Genomic DNA, 20,183 nt, shown 5'->3' on the forward strand with positions numbered 1-20,183 from the left:
CGATGGCCTCCTTCTGCACCATAACAATTCTGTGATTCTAATGTGGCTTATTAATGTTGCTGTTGGGGCTTGGCTTGGCTTGGAGGAAAGCCAAAGCCTGGTGCCAGCAGGAGACCAGCCTCCTTTAACTACAACCCCCAGCCTGCCTTTCGGGCGGCCGACTACAACTCCCAGGGAGCAGCGCGGCGGGACGCCATGTGCGTGTATCGAGGGAGGGGGGGCGGAGCCTATTGGTGCGTGCGTGCGGTAAGGAGCCCGGTTTGCGCCTGCGTCGTTGCGGAGGAGGTGGTGGGACGGCAGATGGCAACGGAAGATGGCGGAGGGGAAGGAGCCGAATAACAAGTGGGTTCGGCTCAATGTCGGGGGCACCCACTTTCTGACCACCCGGCAGACCCTGTGCCGCGAGGAGAAGTCGTTCCTGTACCGCCTGTGCCAGGAGGAGGGGGAGCTGCTGTCGGACCGAGTGAGTGAGCGAGCGGGCTCAGGGGCTGGGTGTGTGGCCGGTGGGGGGGAGGGTTAGGCCGGTAGGTGGGTTTGTGGGGGGGGTGGGGGCTTTTGGGCGTGTGTATAGGGGGTTTTGAGGGTGGTTTTGGGGGGGGGGGTGTGAGGGGGGTGTATGGGGGTAGGGGGTGGGTGTGTGAGGGGGGGTGTGTGGGTGTGTGAGGGGGGTTTGGGGGGGTAGGGGGTGTTGGGTGGTGGTTTTGGGGGGGGTGTGGGTGTGTGAGGGGGGTGTATGGGGGTAGGGGGGTGTATGGGGTAGGGGGTGTTGGGTGGTGGTGGGGGAGGGGGAGCCCCAGGAGCAGGGGGAGCCCCAGGAGCAGGGGGAGCCCTCACACACTCCGGGCCTGGAAACTATTGGTTACCATTTATCAACACAAGGGAGAAATCCTGACACCGGTTCACCATTGAAACAGGGAGATTGGTGTGTTAAAGAAAGAAAAAAAAATACTTGCATTTATATAGCACCTTTCTTGATCAAAAGCGGTCCCGAAGCGTTTCATAGTGAAATACTTTCTGGAAGTTTAGTCACCCTCATAGGCAACGCAGCAGTCAATTTGTGCTCGACAAACTCCCACGAACAGGAATGAGGTGACGAACAGATGATCTGTTTTTGTGTTGTTGGTTGTTGGCCAGGACACCGGGGAGAGTTCCTCCGCTCTCCTACATGGTGCCAGGGGATATTTTACGTCACATGCGAAGGCATCAGGGGGTCCCAGTATAAAGTCTTATCCAACAGATGACAACTCCAAGCGTCAGTGCTTTGAGATTTGTGCTCAAGTCTAGGAGTGGCACTTGAACCCACAACTTTCTGATGCCGATCCGAGAGCTTAATTTAATACTGTTGGTGTAGAGAATTAGGAGAAGTGCAAACGCAAAATACTGTGGATGCGGGATTCTGAAAAAAAACACTCAGCAGGCTAGACAGCACTTTTGGCGAGAGCATCAGATTTCAAGGCTCAGGTTGATATCTTCCAATTCTGACAAAAGTTGCTAGATATTTAATCATTCTTAAGCAAGAATAGAGATGGGGGGGGTGGGCGGGGAAGGGGCAGAAAGAAGACAATGGTCTGTGTTGGAATGGAAGGCAGGAGAGATTAAGTGACAAAAGAGAGGATAGCGCAAGGTGAAGTAGATGGTAATGGGACAAATAAAGAAACAAAATTTGGGTCCAGAGGAAGTGTGAACGGTTACAGCAGAATTTTTTGGGGGCGGGGGAGAAGGGGTTGCGTGGGGAACCATGGAAAATCAGGTGAGGAGGAGAAGACCCTCATGCCTGGGAGCGTGGTGGTGAAAGGTGGGGACACCCCAGGGTATGAGCTGTTGGTACAGTCAGTGCAAGAAGAATTGCTCACGCTCAGAAGGGGTACCCCAGAGCAGCAGTGACAGTGTCGCAGATCGGGTATAACAACGAAGGAACTTTGGAGAGGTTGACTGCTTCAATAACTCTGACTCTAGTAGCAATGAACAAAAGAGTCTGTATAAAATGTGGATCAGTTCTCATCTAGGCTGTTAGGAGAGGCTGTACAAAGAGTGACTGTCAGTAAGCAGCGTGATTCTGAAACCTTGGGAGGCTGCAGATAGGTACAGTAGGAGGTAGTAATCAAATCCAGTCAGTGTAAACTGAAAATGAAAACAAACTGCTGAAAATACATAGCAGGTGTGTCAGCATTTGTAAAGAGAAAAATGCAGATTGTGACATTTTTAGTGTGCACCCTTCATCAGAACCGATGTAGGACTGAAGTTTAAAGGCCCATTTGGGCACCTTAGCATGGGCATTGCAATATTCCTTAAAACGGCCACCAAGATTATGGTCTCAAACTTTGGTATGAATCTTGAACGTACAACTTTAGTCTTAATAGGAACCTTAATCTCGCCCAGTTTAGACTAGGCAACTAGTGGAGATAATCACTGGTGCCAACTTGATGGCCCGGGCTACTTTTCTGAACCATTCTGCAATTTGTTATTTGGCTGATTTGAAGGTGTCCAGCGATCTCAGAATTTTGTTACAGCGCAGAAGAGGCCATTCAGCCCATCATGTCTGCACCGACTCTCTGAATGACCGAATTATTAGTGCCATTCTCTCACCGTTTCCTGTAACTCTGTGTGTTCTTCCTTTTTGGATAACAGTCCAGTTCTCTTTTGAATGCTTTGATTGAACCTGCCTCCATCTCTGGCAGAGTGCATCCCAGACCTTAACCTTTTGCGGCGTGAAGAAGTTTTTTTCTCATGTCGCTTTTGCTTCTGTAGCCTATCACATCAAATCTGTGCTGTCTCGTTCTTGATCATTTCATGAGTGGGAACAGTTTCTCCCTATCTCTTCTGTCCAAACCCCTCATGATTTTGAATAACTCTATCAAATCTGAAGTGGATCCTCGTATAATTTAAGAGAACCAGGCGTTGGCTGCATTGGCTTTTGTGGGCAATGAAAAGTAGTGCACTAATATAAAAGCAAAATACTGCAGATGCTGGAAATCAAAATGGAAAATGCTGGAAATTCTCGGCAGATCTGGCAGCACCTGAGGAGTGAGAAACAGAATTAACTTTTCCGGTCTGTGTCCTTCCAGAAGCCAGATGATTATTTCTGCTGTGGCATGGGACAAGAACTGTGATTTGTACAGTTCCTGCGAAGCTGAGGATTTGGGTTTATGTGGCACACTTGAAGATGGGGACAGGCTGGAACCCAGTTCTATGGATGCCTAATGAGCGGTTATTCTAGATTGTGAATGTCAGGCTGTTAAAGAATCACAGAATCGCCCAGATTGAAAATTTCTAACTAAATTTGACTGATTGCTCTTGCACAAGGGTGTTGAGTGTTATGGAACCTAGTCAGTGGAGTAAAATACAGATCAGATATGATCTAATTGAATAGTGGAATAGACTTGAGGGGCTAAATGGTCTTCTGTTCTTATGTTTACCTGGCACCTACATGTACTCTGGCACAAATCACTAGAGAGTAACTAATGCACAGGAACTCGGGAGTCATTTTCTTCATCTCTTCCATCCTACCTTGAGGATACGGAGCCTCTAGCACAGCCTAGGCAATTTGAATAATTGCTTTCCTGTAAAGGAACTGTAATTCTAAGAATCTAGTATTACTTACTATTGACCTATCTCTAAAGATCAACTTAATCTTGAATCTGTCTATTTTTCATATTTGTTTTCTTACCTGAGTCAATGGAATTTTGAAAAGTTTAGCTTTCTTCACGACTGCCACTCTTTCTTGCTGTTTTGCGTGACTGTGGGTGGCTGAAAAATGCCTTCTTGCCAATGTGAGAAAAAGTGTCAGTAGGCCAAGCTGCATTTGGATTTGGAACAAGGACAACTTACTTGGGGTGCCAGTGTGGTGATCACTGCCTCAGCCCATCTGTGGCTGAATCTCTCGTCCACGCCTTTGCCGTCTCCAGACACAGCAACTCCTGGCTGGCCTCTTGCCTTTCAGTTAATCTGGAACTCTGCTGCCTGCATCAAGTCTCGTTCAGCCTTTATCCCTTTGCTGTCCGATCAACAAATGCTCCCAGTCCAGTAATGCCTTGATTTTATAATTCTACTCTTGTATCTGAATCTCTCCATGGCCTTGCCCTTCCCAGTCTCTCTAACCTTCTTTAACTTTTGCACCATCATAAGCGGCTGTGTCTTCAGCTTCCTAGGCTCCGAGCTCTGGAATCCCCTCCCTCAACCCCTCTTTCCCCCTTTAAGGCTCTTAAAACCTACCTCTTTTGGCCACCTGCCCCTAATATTTCCTTGCATGGCTCAGTGTCACCTTTTGTCTAATTACCCCCCTGTGAGGTGCTTTGGTGACGATTAATGGTGTTAACAGTGCTTTATAAGTGCAGGTTGTTGTTGCGGAAATCGGTGCCACAGTATGCACTGTGGGAGTTAACAAGCATCTGAAAATTTGAAGCTCTTCATTGAAATTCTCAGGCGTACTGCCAAAAATAACTCAAGAATCCAAACATCTGGGGTGTTGACATTCCATGTGTGGTGTTTTTAATGATGTGAATTTAACATGACTGTGCATCAAACCAGCACAACTCCATGATGACTTATGGGATCCCGAGTCTAGAAAATTCATAGTACTTTTTCTTGCTATCCAAAAAAAAGTCCTCAATTCTTGAATTCACTGACCTTTGCTGGCATTTAGCTCCACTGGACTCGGAGTTGTCGGGATCCGGAAAGCTCAACCTGAAGGGCTGGTGGAGGCTGATTCCATAAATGATTTTAAAAGTACCTGAGGTTGAGGAACTTGCAGGGTTATGGATACAAAAAAAAAGGGTGTGGGCCTAATCACAACTGCTCTTTCAAAGACCCAGCACAGACATGATGGGCTGAATAGCTGCCTTCTGTGCTGTGAGATTCTGTGACTTGATGGATTGGGCAACCATGCAATCTTTCACTACTCTGCATTTGTGCACATGGGCACTGAGTGTGGATGGGTATGTGGCCACAGAAGGCACCACAGTATTACCGGAACTGTTTCTTCCAGCAACAGTCATTGGATGGCAATGGAAAGTGAGGACCCAGGTCATTCTTTTCCTCTTGCTCGGAGACAGATATTGAGGCTAATTGTGGTTCTCCAACTCCTGCCCCACCTGAGACCTGTCAACTCGGCATTGATCAGAAATCGACCTTGGGAATGGCTGATCCTCCCCCACCGTCCACCTCTCCCCAACCCCGCACAGTTGAAGAATGTGAAGCTTTTCATTTTTATTGCTCTTAAAATATTTTTAGGAAGAAACTGTCTTTCATTTATGTGGCTCCCTTCACATCCTGGGGAATTGTAGCTTTGTCACTAAGTCTAGAATCGGTAAATACAGCAGCCAGTTTATGTGTAGCAAGCTCCCATGATGACAAATGAGGTGAACGACTGGTTAATTTTTTTTTGGTGGTGGTATAAGTGAGAGTTGGCCAACATACCAGGAAAATTTCCTGATTCCCTTTGCAAAGCACCTGTGGGATCTTATATCTGCACGGTTAGATGTGGTCCCAGTTTAACATCTTGTCTGACAATACAGCACTTTAGTCACTGAAGTGACGGCCTAAGTTATGTGCTCAAGTCTTGGAGTGAGGCTTGAATCCAAGGCTTAGTTGGCTTGGGAGACAGCGGCCCTGAGCCGAGCTGATCCCTTTTAAAACTAACAGCCTACCCAGGTGGTTGGCAACCTTTCTCTTACCTGAAGAGCCTTTTGAAAAAAATTTGCCTAAGCTAAATACGGTTGGGAGCCACGGCTTGGAAATTCAGCATTTCTAAACCAAATACTGTCAAGTACCTATGGTAGAAAGCGTAATTTGCACATGTGACAAAATACATGTATTGAATTTATGTATCAATAGAAAAACAAACAAGATTAGAATAGGCCTAACTGAATTATTCGACTTTTTAACCATAATTTTGTCATCTTTAGAACAAGCTTAAGAATTATTTCAGCTATTCATTCTCATAATTTAAAAAATAGCTTCTAATAGCGCGTTCAGAATAATTTATCATCTCACCAGTATTAGAAACAATGTTCAAAACAGTAAAACCTGTTCTTAGAATCAAAAGCATTATCTACAACTATAGTGTAGCTATACCACAAGAGCAGTTTTATTTAAAGCATGTTTTCATTTTAAAAATTATTTGAAACGTAAAGTGCAGCATAACGATTACCCCCACAATAAACACATGGCTCTTACTTTTCTTGACTTAATTATTTTTTGGGGCATTTTTCATGTTAATGCAAATCAACTGGAAAAGGTTGGAAGCTGCAAGTCAGATGTTAAAAAACCGCATGTGACTCCCGAGGCGCAGGTTGCGGGCCCCTGGCCTACCCTTTCTCTGTCTCCCTTCCCAACAGACTCCCAATGTTAACAGTGTTGTGTGGAGTGTGGCTGGACTGAGTTTTAGTAAAATCCTAGTAATAACAATGCCGGTGTAAAATTTCTGGCTTTATTCATCTCCGCTGAGTAACATCCAGCAACATATCTATGGGTTTCACCTGGGGGAATCTGAGTTAATTTTTGATGTGGTGATTGTTTGGGCATGGTGGGGGGAGTGGAGTTTGTAGTGATAAATCAAGAGCATTGGAGAAAGCACATTCTGCAAAATTATAGCAGGGAAAGAGCAGGGGAGTGAGATTAATTGGATAACTTGACCACAGAGCCAGTCTTGGCATGACGGGCCGAAAGGCCGTCTCCCGTACTGTGTGATTCTAAGCTGAAGGCCTGGCTCTTAACAATGGTGGGAAGAATTGAATTCATTCAAACACAAAATGCATTTGGCAAAATCCTGGCTAGAAGTTTTGTTACATTTCAGAATTGAAAAAATGAGCTGATTAATAATTATTTTTGCTTTTGTGATGACTTGCCAATAAGAGTCTTGAGAAATTAATTCGCTGGAGCGTCTTCACAGATTGACTCTACATTTAAATGCTGCTATATCCCTGTGTAAAATTGGGCCATGGGCTGAGCCAGTAAAATCTGGCTAATTGTATAGTTCTGTTCAGATAGAACGTTTACATGCAGATGGAGGCCATTTGGCCCATTGTGTCTGTGCTGGCACTTTGTTTACAAGAGCTATCAAATTTGCACTTCCTCCTACTTTTTCCAGACGGTATAATTCTGTGCCTGTTTATAAAGCAAATGGATGTAATGCCTTGAAATTCACTGTGTGTTTACCAGAAATCAGCTGCATAATGGCATTTCCGAGGTATGAGTGAGTCTCTGGTGTATTACCTCTCTTTGCCGCATCTGTTCCACGTGAGGCCTAGTGCACAACAGTGTTGTGTGCTGCTGTAATTACTTTTTGTCTAGATATTGGTGTCAGCACAGTAAATATGCCTGGTGACAGCATTGTGTTCCCTGTTGGGGAACCTCTGCTACACCTTCCATGTCTGTGCATCCAAGATAACTTCAGTGGTAGGGAATTGTGCAAGATTGTGCTCTTACTACCTGCCAGGCAGTACTCACCCTCCCGCCTTTGAGTAGTCGGTGTCTTCAAAAAAAAAAGTAAACCAGTGATTTTGTCCCTCAGGATGAGACGGGAGCGTACCTAATTGACCGGGATCCAACATACTTTGGGCCAATACTGAACTATCTCCGACATGGCAAACTTGTCATCAACAAGGAACTAGCTGAAGAAGGTAAGGGGGTTAGTTAGCCTTGTACACTTGGGAACTGTAGGAACAGGAATCGGCCCTTCGAGCCAGTGTTCATTATGATCATAGCATTATCCTAACTCCATATACCCACTTTGGCTCCATTTCCTTTAAATCCTTGGCTAGCAAAAGTCTGTTGATCTCGGATTAAAATCATTAATTGAGATTTCTTTTTGTGGGAGTTTGTTCCACTCTCTTGCCACCCTTCGTGGAAAGAAGTGTTCCAAAACTTTTCTCCTGAGAGTGACCTGGCTATGATTTTAAGGTTATATCCACTTGTCCTAACCTCCCCCACTAGCGGGAAAAGTTTCCTTCTATCTATCATTTTGATTCTTTTCCAAAACCTAAAATCTCAGATCTCCCCTTCAACTTCCATATTTCATAGAAGAAAAGACTATGTAATCTCCTCTTAATGTAGCCATTGGAGTCCTGGTAATATTCTGATGAATCTACGGTGTACTCCTTACAAGGCCAGCACATCCTTTCTAAGGCGCAGTGCCCAAGTAGATACCTGTACAAAAATCCATCTGTTTCAGTATCTTTTTTTTACTTTCTCCAATGGGTCATAGAGCAAATAACCTTGAAGATTTGCTTGGTTGCACTCCCTGATTCTTCTTCACAAACTCAGGACTAATTTAACAGCACCCTTAAGGTGGGTCAGTTACATGAAATAAAGCAGTTTTCATTCTTTTAAGCATGATGAAATAACGTTCATTTAGTAAAGAGTGACTATCCTATAAATGTTAAATTATTGGTGAGCAGGCAGGTTGGGTTTCGAGAAACTTTATCCTGACTTTTCCACGTATCTCTTGGTAAAAGGTGGATCTTTAGCAAAGGACTAATACTCAGCAGCAGAAGGATTTCACTTAAATGATTTGTCACAACCGCCTCAGTTGGAAAAAGGTAAAGCACTTGAGTGTAGAATTTTCACCCAAAGAATAATATTTTGAGGAGTGCATTCCCAGGGTAGGTCATTGTTTCAGAATTGAAGAGACAATTACTTGGGAGAGTGTGGATTTGACAGAGACGGGGAGATGGTGGTGTAGTGGCAGTGTTAGTGGACTTGTAATCCAGAGGCCCAGGCTAATGTTGTGGGGACATGGGCCTGAATCCCACTGAAACTGGCGGAATTTAAATTCAGCTAATGAAATCTGGAATTGAAAGCTAGTCTCAGTAATGGTGACCATGACAACTATCATTGATTGACATACAAACCTATCTGGTTCACTAATGCCCTTCAGGGAAGAAAATCTGCCATCCTTACCTGATCTGGCCTACCTGTGACTATGGACTCACATTAAATGTGGTTGACTCTTAACTGTTCTCTGGAATGGCCTCACAAACCACTCTGCAATTAGGGATGGGCAACAAATGCTGGCCCTGCCTGTGCCGCCCACAACCCGTGAAAAAATAAATAAAAAAAAACAAATGGATGGGTTGGTTCAATCTAAAAGTTTGTTGGACTAGGCCTCTTTTCAGGCCCAAATATCTTGTGTCTATTTGTAAAATATTTTTTGCTGCTTGTAATTCATTTTCACCTTTCTTTTAACAGCATTTCTACCAAGTGAAACATTTTGATGGTGTAAAAAACAATAAAAACTGTGAAAGGGAGCATTAACATTTATTGTCTTAGCTTAAAATTATTAATTGCGATTGCTCAAGAAATTTCATAATTACTGAGAGGCAATAGAAGGCTTCAGTTTAACCAAGCTCACTGATGTCTCATGGGCCCCTTCCATTTTGCTAGTGGTATTGAAAGAGTAACTTAGTACTTCAGATATTGCTGGATTTTTAGTTTGCTTTCTGGGCAAAATTGAGCTCATTCAAAACTCTGCTGCCTGTGTCCTAACTCGCAACTGGTCTTGTTCACTCTTCTTTGGTGCGCCCACTGACTGACATTGGCTTCCTTGACCAGCGATACCTTGGTTTTAAAATCCTTATCTCCCATTTTCACATCCTTCAGTGGCCTTGTTCTGCCTATCTCTGTAATGCCCTCCAGCCTTACAACCCTCCAGGACCTCTTTACTCCTCCTATTCTGACATCTTGTGCACCCCCAACTTTCACCACTCCACTATTGGCAGCTGTGCCTTTAGCTGCCTCAGCCCTAAGCTCCAGAATTCCCTCCCTAAACCTCTCCACTTATCCTCTTCTTTTTAAAAATCTCCTTAAAACATATCTCCCTGACCAAGCTTTTGGTCTAATTTTTGGAGAAAGTACCTCATTTTGTGGCTCAATGTCAAATTTTGTTTGATAGAGTTCTTGTGAAGCACCTTGGGATATTTATAGATATTTAGGAATAAAATTCCGCAATTTGTTTTTTCGGCTTTTCTCCAAATTCCCATTTAACAAGGACCCCACAGTCAAGTTTTTTGGATCATTTATAAAGATTTCCTTTGGAGAGATTTGTTGGAGTGTTTGAGTAAGAGATCGTTGAATCTTTTAAGGATGAATTTAATATAAATAAAGAGAGTTGCCCTATTTTTTTTCTAATTCATTTGTGGGGTGTGAGCATCGCCAGCATTTATTATTAACCCCTAACTGCCCTTGAAAAAGCGGTGAGCTGCTTTCTAGAATCGCGGCAGTCCATGTGGTGTAGGTATACCCATGGAGCTATTAGGGAGGGAGTTCCAGGATTTTGACCCAGCAACAGTGAAAGGAGCACCGCTATAGTTCCAAGTGAGGATAGTGTTTGAGTTGAAGGGGAACTTGCAGGTGGTGGTGTTCCCATGTTTCTGCTGCCCTTGCCCTTCTAGCTGGTAGAAGTTGTGGGTTTGGAAGGTGCTGTTGAGAGAGCCTTGGTGAGTTGCTGCAGGGCACCTTATAAGTGGTATACACTGTTGCCACTGTGCCTCGGTGGTGTAGGGAGTGAATGTTTAAGGTGGTAGATGGGGTGCCTCTCGAATGGGCAGTTTTGTCCTGGATGATGTTGAGCTTCTTGAGCGTTGTTAGAGCTGCATTTATCCAGGCAAATGGAGAGTATTCCATCACCCTCCTTAACTTGTGTCTTGTGGACAGACTTTGGGGAGTCTGGAGGTGAGTTGCTCACCACAGAACTCCCAGCCCCTGACCTGCTCTTGTAGCCACAATATTTATATGCCTGAACAAGTTAAGTTTCTGGCCAGTGGGAACCCCCCAGGATGTAGATAATACCTCATTTTGTGGCTCAGCGTCAAATTTTGTTTGAGGTTCTTGTGAAGCATCTTGGGATATTTATAGATATTTGGGAATAAAATTCAGCAATTTGTCTTTTCATGCTTCCTCCAAATTCCTGTTTAACAAGGATCCCACAGTCAAGTATTTTTGGGTCATTTATAAAGAATTCTGGGTACTGAGGGTTTAAGTTGTGAAGGAAGGCTAATGAGGCTGGATTTGTTGAACCATAAACTATTACAGCATAGAAGGAAGCTGTTGGCTCATCATGTCTCTGGCATCCCCTTGTTGAAACAATCCAAAGCTCCATTCTCTCCCTATTGCCTTGTATCTTTTACAAAAATTTATTAAATTCACCCTCAAAAGATGCAACAGTCTCTGATTTGAACACTTCTTGTGGCAAACCATTCCATGCTGCAACAACTCTGTAAGGAAATCTCTCCCAAATGCTTTCCTCAGTGTTAAAGTATTGATCTTTTGTGTCTCATTCTCGTCCCAAAGGTAATAGTCTTTCCTTATTTATTGTAATAAAACTCTCCACAATGTTAAAAAGTATAATTAAATCCCTTCTCAACCGTCTCCATTTCAGTATCAATAGTCCAGTATCTCTCATCTGTTCTCCCATTACTGACTAATTCATGTTGGTGAATGTACTCCATGCCATTAATGTCCTTTCTTTGGAAGGAGCAGATTTAGACAAGCTAGCTGAAGTTTTCAAGATTGACGGCTACTGATTGCAACACATTGTTAATGATGAGGAAGGATTCAATTACCAAAATACAAACTTAAATCTAAAATAGAGAAGTCGCCCAATAGCATTACAGAATAAAAAGCGAATATGCTGGAAATATTCAACAGATCAGGCTACATGTGTATAGCGAGAACCTGAGTGGCAGAAAGGTCATCAAGCTGAAACATTAACTCTGTTTCCCTCTCCACAGACCTGACTCTTTCCAGCACTTTTTCTTTTATTTCAGATTTCCAGCACCTGAAGTATTTTGCTTCTGTAATTGAGTACTGGAACAAGTCCCAGGAAAAGCCATTGAAGTGGGTGGCATAATTGTGTTCAGGAGACAATTGGATGTGTTTCTGGAGGGAGGAAGAGAGGAGATGCAAAGTTGGGTTATCGCAAGAAGCTCAGTGAGTGTAGTTGATCAGTTGCAGGGGCAAATTGTCCGTTCCTGCTCCTAAAAAACTTTAGTGCATTTTCAATTGTTCTAATGAAAGGGCTAGCTTGTTTGTGCAAGATTCATTTTCTGATTTTTTTTAAGCAATCTGTGCTTTATCTTTTCTCTCACTATTCCTTCTGCTTGTGCTCTCTCTCTCTCTCTCTCTCTCTCTCTCTCTATCTCTCTCTCTCTCTCTCTCTCTCTCCCCCCCCCCCCAACCCCACCTCCCTAGCAATCTTTTTGTCTTATCAACTGGAGTTGCATAGGAGATCTAGTAGAGGGCTAAATGTAATCTTTATTTGCATTTATACAAAGTATTCACATGTCGAATGGAATCTCTCAAATATTGATATTTGTTGTTAATAATGTGTCTGCTCAGCTTTCTGATGAGTTCCCTGGTGCTTTATGGTTTCTGTCCTGCCTTGTTTTGAAAGAACAGCATTTGAGAGGAACCATTTTGCACCTGCTAAGAGGATCCTACCTGCTTGGAAACCATCTGGTAACTAGCTAAGACTAGAGATGAGCATCCCTGTTGAAGGAAATTGGTTGGTAGTCATTTGAGCTGGGGTACCAATGTTTGATTTGTATTAATGAAAAGTTCGAAAAAGTCTGAATAATTCTGATAAGGAGTTAAGGAGAAACCCAGAGCGGTTGGATGTGGATCGCTACCACGTAGAATAGTTGAGATGAATAGCATAGATGCATTTCAGGAGCAGCTGGAATAGTTTGGGAAGAAGGAATAAAATGATGTGCTGATAGAATTTCTTTAAATTTATTATTTTATGAAATGTGGGCATCACTGGCGAAGCCAGCATTTGTTGCCCATCCTGAATTGCCCTTAAGGCGTTTCAGAGGGCAGTTAAGAGTCAACCACATTGCTGTGGTTCTGGAGTCATACGTAGGTCAGACCAGGTAAAGATGGCAGATTTCCTTCCCTACAATAGTGTGAACCAGATGTGTTTTTACAACAATCGATGATAGTTTCATGGTCACCATTACTGAGACCAGCTTTATATTCCAAATTTATTAATTTAATTTAAATTCTAATCAACTGCTGTGGTGGGATTTGAACCTATCACCCCCAGAGCATTAGTCTGGACCTCTGAATTACTAGTCCAGTGACACTATCACTATGCCACCATCTCCCCAAGATGAAGTAGGGTGGAAGGAAGCTTGTGTAGTGCATAGATACCAGCATGGACTAGTTGGGTTGAATGGCCTGTTTCTGTGCATTGTGAATTTTATGTAATTTGATCTTTTCCCTATTTCTTTATCCCCCATAGCCTAGCTGCAGAACTGGATGAATAACCTTTTAGACTTTCAGTTGTATTCTTTCCCTTTCTTTGGCATCTGGTACCTTGGCCAAGTGGCTATCCATCATTTGAAGGCCTGGCCTGCAGGCCTTTTATCTATTGAGCTCAGACTTCCTTACTTGATGTACAAGCCTACACTTTCTAGCAGGGCTTAATGTATTGTGGTCAGGAGCAGAAATCCTGGTTAATAATACCTCTTCACTGTCTTAAGGCAGTTTCTTAAATTACTGCTCCAATTGAAATTAGTTAGATCAGCACAGTCCAGGAATTCTGTATGACTCATTAGTGAACGAGATGGGTTTTTACGACAACCGATAGTTTCACAGTCACCATACTGAGACTAGCTTTCAATTCCAGATTTATTAATTGAATTTTAAATCTCACCAGCTGCCGTGGTGGGGTTTGAACCCATGTCCACACTGGGTGGTCCCTGCATCAACTAATAATAGTCATCCCATATTAAAGAATATTATTTTTTCCTGGTTAAAAGCAAAATCTACTTGGTTTCATATATAAACCAATGCAGGTCAACTGTGGTTTTTTTCAGGGGTATAGTCCTATATTTCGCCCTGTGATGCATGGGACCTGTTTTTGAGAAGGCAGGTCACCACCCTGGAGTGACCACCCGTCTCATTAGAACATATGTGTCATTCGAGTGGGACTTTCCCTTTTTCTTTCTGAGGAGATCTCAACACTTGGTGCTTCAGAAACACATTGCTGTAATTAAGAAATTCATCAGCTGTAACGCAGTTTGTACTTCATCAATGTCCGGGCCAACAGTCAAGTCTTCTCCTGTACTGTACTGCTCTTATGCCAACACTGAAAGTTCCCCCTACCCTACATTGGCCTCAGTTCTGACGAAAGGTCACTGAGCTGAACATTATTATTATTTCTCTCTCTTTCAACAGCTGCTGCCAGACCTGAGTATTTCCAGCATTTTCTGTTTTGATTCATAATATCTCCTCATGTGGTTGGTATGAAATTTTGTTTGATATCCCAAAGCACTTGACAAGGGTGTTTCATTACATTAAAGGCACTATATAAATACGTGTTGGTATTGGGTACAGGTAGCTACAGTTATATAAAAGTAGAGCAAAGTGTCCTCTTGGTTGGTAGCAGTAGAATGAATGAGGAAGTCAGGGTTGTAAACTATAGGAAAATACTCGAATTAAGTATGATAAGGTTTTGAAAAGGATAGATTTAGGTTTTCTTATGTGTCCTCTATAACTCTGACGGGGTGGCAGTGTCAATCAAGCTGACACTTATGTGGAATGTTCAGCGTTTGTAATGTTTCTCTGTTGCAGGGGTTCTAGAAGAAGCCGAGTTTTACAACATAGCACCTCTCATTAAATTAGTGAAAGAGAAGATCAAAGAGCGAGACTGTAAACCTGCACAGGTAAGGAAAGTGCACTGTAGGGTGGGGAAACTAGACACACCAACATTTAAAAAAAGCAAGCTACGTTGTGAGTCAGCAGGGTTTGCATGCTTAATTTGCTGGTATTAAATTCCTCTCTCTGCTATTTTAAAGGAGGAGTTGGTAGTTTGAATTAAAATTTAAACACAACTATGCTGCTCATCTAGTGCATGTAACGTTTGGCTGCTGATGTGGCCTATACAAGCCCACAGCTGAAGAGCTCCCTAAGTAAACACATTTGTAAATGTTGCATTTCAAAGGGCAGTCATTAGCTGTTTGACTACACTTAAATTTGCAATGGCTGACTCTTTAATTGATTGTTTTTCCACTTATAACAACTGACATCTGAATTGTGATACATCGAGATGTAACATCCGGAGTGTGACGCACAGATATGTACACACATTAGATAGATGGAAAATTTTAATTAAAGATGAAGTGGGCTGATGATTTTGTTAGAATAATGAGAAATTTTCTGTTAGCTTAAGTGTTCATATGCTCCTGTCCAACAGTTTAACTCGAATCCTGGGATGTAGTATCCCAGTGGTGTAGTGGTAATGTCACTGGACTGGTAATTCAGAGGCCCAGGCTAATGTCCTGGGGTCAAGGGTTCAAATATCACCATGTCAGCTGGTGGAATTTAACTTCAATTAACAATCTGGAATTGAAAAGCTAGTCTCAGTAATGGTTATCATGAAACCATTGTGAATTGTTGTAAAAACCCATCTGGTTCGCTAGCGTCCTTCAGGTAAGGAAATCTGCTGTGCTTACCCAGTCTGCCCTACATCTGACTCCAGACCTACAGCAATGTAGTTGACTCTTACTGCCTTCTGAAATGGCCTAGCAAGCCACTCAGTTCAAGGGCAGTTAGAGATGGTTGACAAATGCTGACCTTACCAGTGATGCTCACATCCCATGAAAGAATAAAAAGATAGGAAGAATTAAGTCCCTTAATTGTTGTGAAAACCTGTTTGTGGAGACAGGGCAGTATATGTAGCAGTAGTACAGCTAAACTCTGATGAAATACAAAGTGAGATTGCCAAAAGCTGGATCAGGATTTTGTTGAACTTCTGATTTAAACTACTCTCCCCCACCTTGTGTTCAATGTGATCATTCATCAACAATCTGAGGAATTAAATCATTTTATTAAAAAAAAATCAAAGGTTGCTTTTCCTTCGAAAAGCCTCTGTGTAAAATTGGACTGTAGGTTAACCATAGTGGGTGCACGATGCAAAATCATCTGGCTACGTATTCAGACCGTATATTTCTGTAGCACTTTGCATGGGAAACTGGTTTAGTGCCTTGAAATTCAGTGATTGTAGTTATCAGAAATCTGTGGTATAAAGAAATTACTGAAGCATTGGTGAGTCCCTGGTGTGTTACATATTCAGCGAAGAGAGTGCTTTATTCATTTAAGACAGTGCTTTAATTGTTCTGTTAATAGCTAATCTCCCTGAAAGTGGTGTCTTACAAGAATAATTTCCCATTTATACAAGAGGGAAACTGCTCCTTTAGAACCCACACAGAGGAGCTTAGGCGCTTGACCAAGAAATTCATTGCACTCTTTATAAAACAGATTTAGGTTGGCAACCAAAACAGTCTTGTTGTAATGATGGTTTATTATAATTATAATTTTAAGATGACTGCATTAGCGTGGACCCAATAAAGTGAATTGCTACGTGTGGGGTTTAAATGGAAGAGACTAACTACAGTCAGTATTCTCCATTTCTACAGATTCCCACCAAACATGTTTACCGAGTTCTTCAGTGTCAGGAGGAAGAGCTGACCCAGATGGTTTCCACCATGTCTGACGGTTGGAAGTTTGAACAGGTGAGGCTGGCAAGTCTGACCATAGTTTTGTCCAGAATTCCTGATAGCAGGGCATAATAACATAAACATATTCCTTTCCCTTGCCCAAAGCAGAGCAAATCCCTGTGAGATTTAGCACGGGATAAGATAGCTGGGAGACTGGTGGAATTCAGTTCTATGGTTAATGGGTGATGGCAGGAAGCGTCAACATTAAAAATCGAATTGGAGTGGATGAGAGAAAAGGGATTGAAGAGATTTGGTGGCAGGATGGGTAAATGGAATTAAATCTGTTTGCTCGAGTACAGGGTATGCATTGATACAACCTGGTTGAGTCCAATAACCTTCTGCCATATTGCACCTTTTCTATATTTCCATGTGTAACCCTTTTCATCTGCATTCTTTGACTATGGCCCCACGTGCACACACACACACACACACACCCCCACCCCCCCCCAACCTTTGCATATTGGCAGTTGTCTGGGTCCCTCTCTCTGAAGAATTTTTCCCTAAATTTTGCCCACCTCCCTCAGTACCTTTCCCTAAACCTGTCAGTCCATCCACCTCCTTGCTCTTTTATGACCTTCCTTAAAATTCAGCTCTTTGACCAAAGCCTTTAGTTACTCCTCTTAATGTCCACCTCTTTCGCTTAAAACGTGTCTGTTTTAAGGGAGCCCCTCGAGAATACTATAGGATTTCTTCTACGCCAAAGGTTCTGTCCAAACGTACATTGTTGTTATTACAGTTGGTCAGCATTGGATCTTCCTACAGCTATGGGAATGAAGACCAGGCAGAGTTTCTGTGTGTTGTTTCCAAGGAGCTGCATAACACCACCAACGGGATAAGCTGTGAACCAAGCCGGAAAGCTAAGGTGAGGCAAAAGTATAATGAGAGATTCAGGCTGGCAGAGAGAGGCAATGCAGGGCGATCTGCAACCATTTAAATTGGCTTGTGTGCAATTAATTTGTTGTAGATAAAATGCAGCTGTAGTCTAATTTAATGAAGGTTTGGGTAATCTTTTACATATGGTGATGAATTGTGTCCTGATTTTCAAGTTGCTCAGTGGCTTTCTTAGGGCAGTTTGGTGCTACTGGATGGAGACTCGCTGCATTAATCTTAAAATGAAAGATGTTGCGAGGCATTTCTGTCTGTCAGTCAGTGACCCTCTGAGTTATGCAGACTGACAATTGGCATGTCCTGGATACCAGGTACTGCCAGCTCACTCTGACCTTTGATGCTCTACCCCGAGGTGTCACTGTTGAGCTGTGTACTGTGATACTGCAAAGTAGAAGAAAAATCTAATGTGATACCTTAGCAGTAAGTATTCTAGCTCAAAGAGTGTTTTAAAGCAATACAAGCCTTATCCTGAAATGAAAGATGGGGATAGGGTGGAAAAGTGGGGTTGATGTAGAAACTCTGCCATGATCTTACTGAATAGCAGAGCAGGCTTGAGGGGTTATATGGCCTACTCCTGCTCCTATTTCTCATATTCCTTCTGTTAGTGAGTGAAAAGTATACTTCCTTTTTATTTAAAGTCTGTCAGCCAATAACTGGGGCTGCCCTTCCCCATACCATTTCCAAGGTTGCATATTAAGTCATGGCAGCTCTGCATTGAGAGTTGACCTCCCAGTTCCCCATTCACTAAATTCGACAGAGTGCCTGTGAACCGCTGAGCTACTTGGTAAATTGTGCACGTTCTGAATTAAAACTGCAAAACGTTTTAAGTGTAAAAGTTATTGTTTCGTAATCTTTAGCCACTCTTTTTTTCTGTTTAACATTTGACCCCTTGTGCATGCTGCATGCTGGATAAAGGGCGAGGACGAGGAAGCTGATTGTGGTATGAATGACGGGGAATAAAATGTAACTCACATACACGGTGGTGAGAACTGGTAGTGATTTACAATGAGTTGGTGGTGGTATCGTTTCAGCATTCATGTGTTGTGAATTATGAAAATAAGCCATCTTTAAACGAAGACCTGGTCTAGCCTCAGGGTGAACGAGATTGTCTATATTTATGTCACTTAGTGTGTGCATAAGTTTCAGCACCTGTGTGCATTCACGTGTACCTTTTGCCTGTATGCTTTGTGTGTAAATGAATGCATGTAGGTGCAACCCTTTCATATATGTGAGCGAGACTCACTATTTTCAACGTTTGCCACGATCCGATCTCCCCCAAAGCTTTTTCTTCATTGTCCAGCTCAATGGGATTGTCCGCGCTTAGTTTTACTCTTACCTATATGACTGCAGCCCAGATATCTCAGACAGCAGCCTTTCTCCCTACCTGTGCACCATTACCTCCAGAATGATTACAGATTTGCCCTTGGTCACCTCTCTGTGCTGCACTTTGATATTTTCTGCTTCTACGTGGACACTAGGATATGTGACTATTTCTCCATCAATTCTTTTGACCCTGCTACTTCATCTGTGCTGTCCTTCAGTTAAACGTTGGGAAGACTGCAGTTATCATCTTCAGCCCCTGCCACCAATTCCACCCCCTCCCAGTCATTGTTTCATCTTGGACTAGACTGTTCACAATCTGACAATTACCAGGCTGAGCTTCCAATCTAACATGTTTCCATCACAAAGACCATTTACTTCCACCCCCTTATCCCTCCCTCGGTCCACTTGTGGCTGAAACCCTTGCCCATTGTGATCGCCTGCAAACTCGACCATTCTGTTGCTTTCCAGATTAATCTGCCATCCTTTATCAGCTTCAGCTTATCCAGAACTCTGCTGTTTGCATTCAGTCCTGTTGTCCTTCTTCCTTATCCACAGTGCCTCCAATTTAAAATTTCTCATCCTTGTGTTTAAATCTCTTTCTGGCCTCACCCCTTCCCAAATCTGTAACCTTGTCCAGCTCCTCATGTTTGCATGTTCTCATGTCTGTGTGTCTGAATGAGCGAAATGTATGCACCCCTGTCACATACCTGCTTTCTCCCTCATTGGCGCACATGGATATACGTAGCCCCTGTGTGCGTCGTGTGTGCCGAAAACGCTTCTGTTTGTGTGCGCATCTTTTTACTTGTTTGTGTACCTCTGTCATGGGTAGATGGCAGAGGCAGATGCCTCTCCTGTGTATACGCAACCATTTGTATATGCATGCACATTTACGTCTTTCTGAATATGGGTACTCTCCTGCATGTGTGCTTATGTCCCTTGTGTTTGCAGCCGCCCCTCTTGTGTTCGGGTGTCAGTGTGCGCTCGTTGATTTGACTGCTTTTGGTATGAGTTTGATTTTTGTGTGTTTTGTCTGCCCTGTCGCAATTTTGTTTTTTATTTTCTGTCATTCTCTTTACCCTTCCTTCACTCCTTTCTCTGCATAGCTCTTGTTTTCCATCTTTCTATATTTGCCTGTTGGCACACTTACAATGTGGTATGAATGAACGGTTGGTAAGCTTGTGTATGTTTGGGCTAGCCAGGCAGTGCAGCTAGGATGGGTGCTCTGCGAGTGACTGGTACTTTTAGTGCATGCTTTAAATATTTTTACAGAAAATTGTGCGTATTTGCCTACCTTGAGAATGGTTTAACTTCAGAGTTTTGTTTTCTACAAATAAATGGGTGAGAAACATGATTTGGTTACAGTCTTGTACGCTTGCCACTTCAAAGTGCCTGTAACAGGTCAATACATGCAGCTCGTCAGGCAGATGGGGGTGAAAGGGGAATGGGCTGAATCAGTTTGGGATTCTTTGGCCATTT

The 20,183-nt window shown here is 43.0% G+C and overlaps 1 protein-coding gene across 3 annotated transcripts in view; it reads left to right on the forward strand.

Moving 5' to 3' along the window:
• The first annotated feature begins 262 nt into the window (after positions 1–262).
• The window catches only part of LOC144669273 (BTB/POZ domain-containing protein KCTD5-like), a 39,189-nt gene continuing 19,268 nt past the window's right edge, over positions 263–20,183 (forward strand). The window contains exons 1-5 of one of the 3 annotated variants that reach the window (XM_078531600.1): positions 263–463; positions 7,511–7,619; positions 14,572–14,663; positions 16,416–16,511; positions 17,233–17,358. In XM_078531600.1, coding sequence (XP_078387726.1) covers positions 314–463; positions 7,511–7,619; positions 14,572–14,663; positions 16,416–16,511; positions 17,233–17,358 — 573 coding nt within the window. In that variant the 5' untranslated portion in view covers positions 263–313. The remainder of the gene's footprint in view (positions 464–7,510; positions 7,620–14,571; positions 14,664–16,415; positions 16,512–17,232; positions 17,359–20,183) is intronic. The other 2 variants (XM_078531602.1, XM_078531601.1) reach the window with 2 other exon arrangements.

The sequence above is a fragment of the Cetorhinus maximus genome, chromosome 29 (assembly GCF_964194155.1).
Source record: "Cetorhinus maximus chromosome 29, sCetMax3.hap1.1, whole genome shotgun sequence".
Taxonomy (NCBI): domain Eukaryota; kingdom Metazoa; phylum Chordata; class Chondrichthyes; order Lamniformes; family Cetorhinidae; genus Cetorhinus; species Cetorhinus maximus.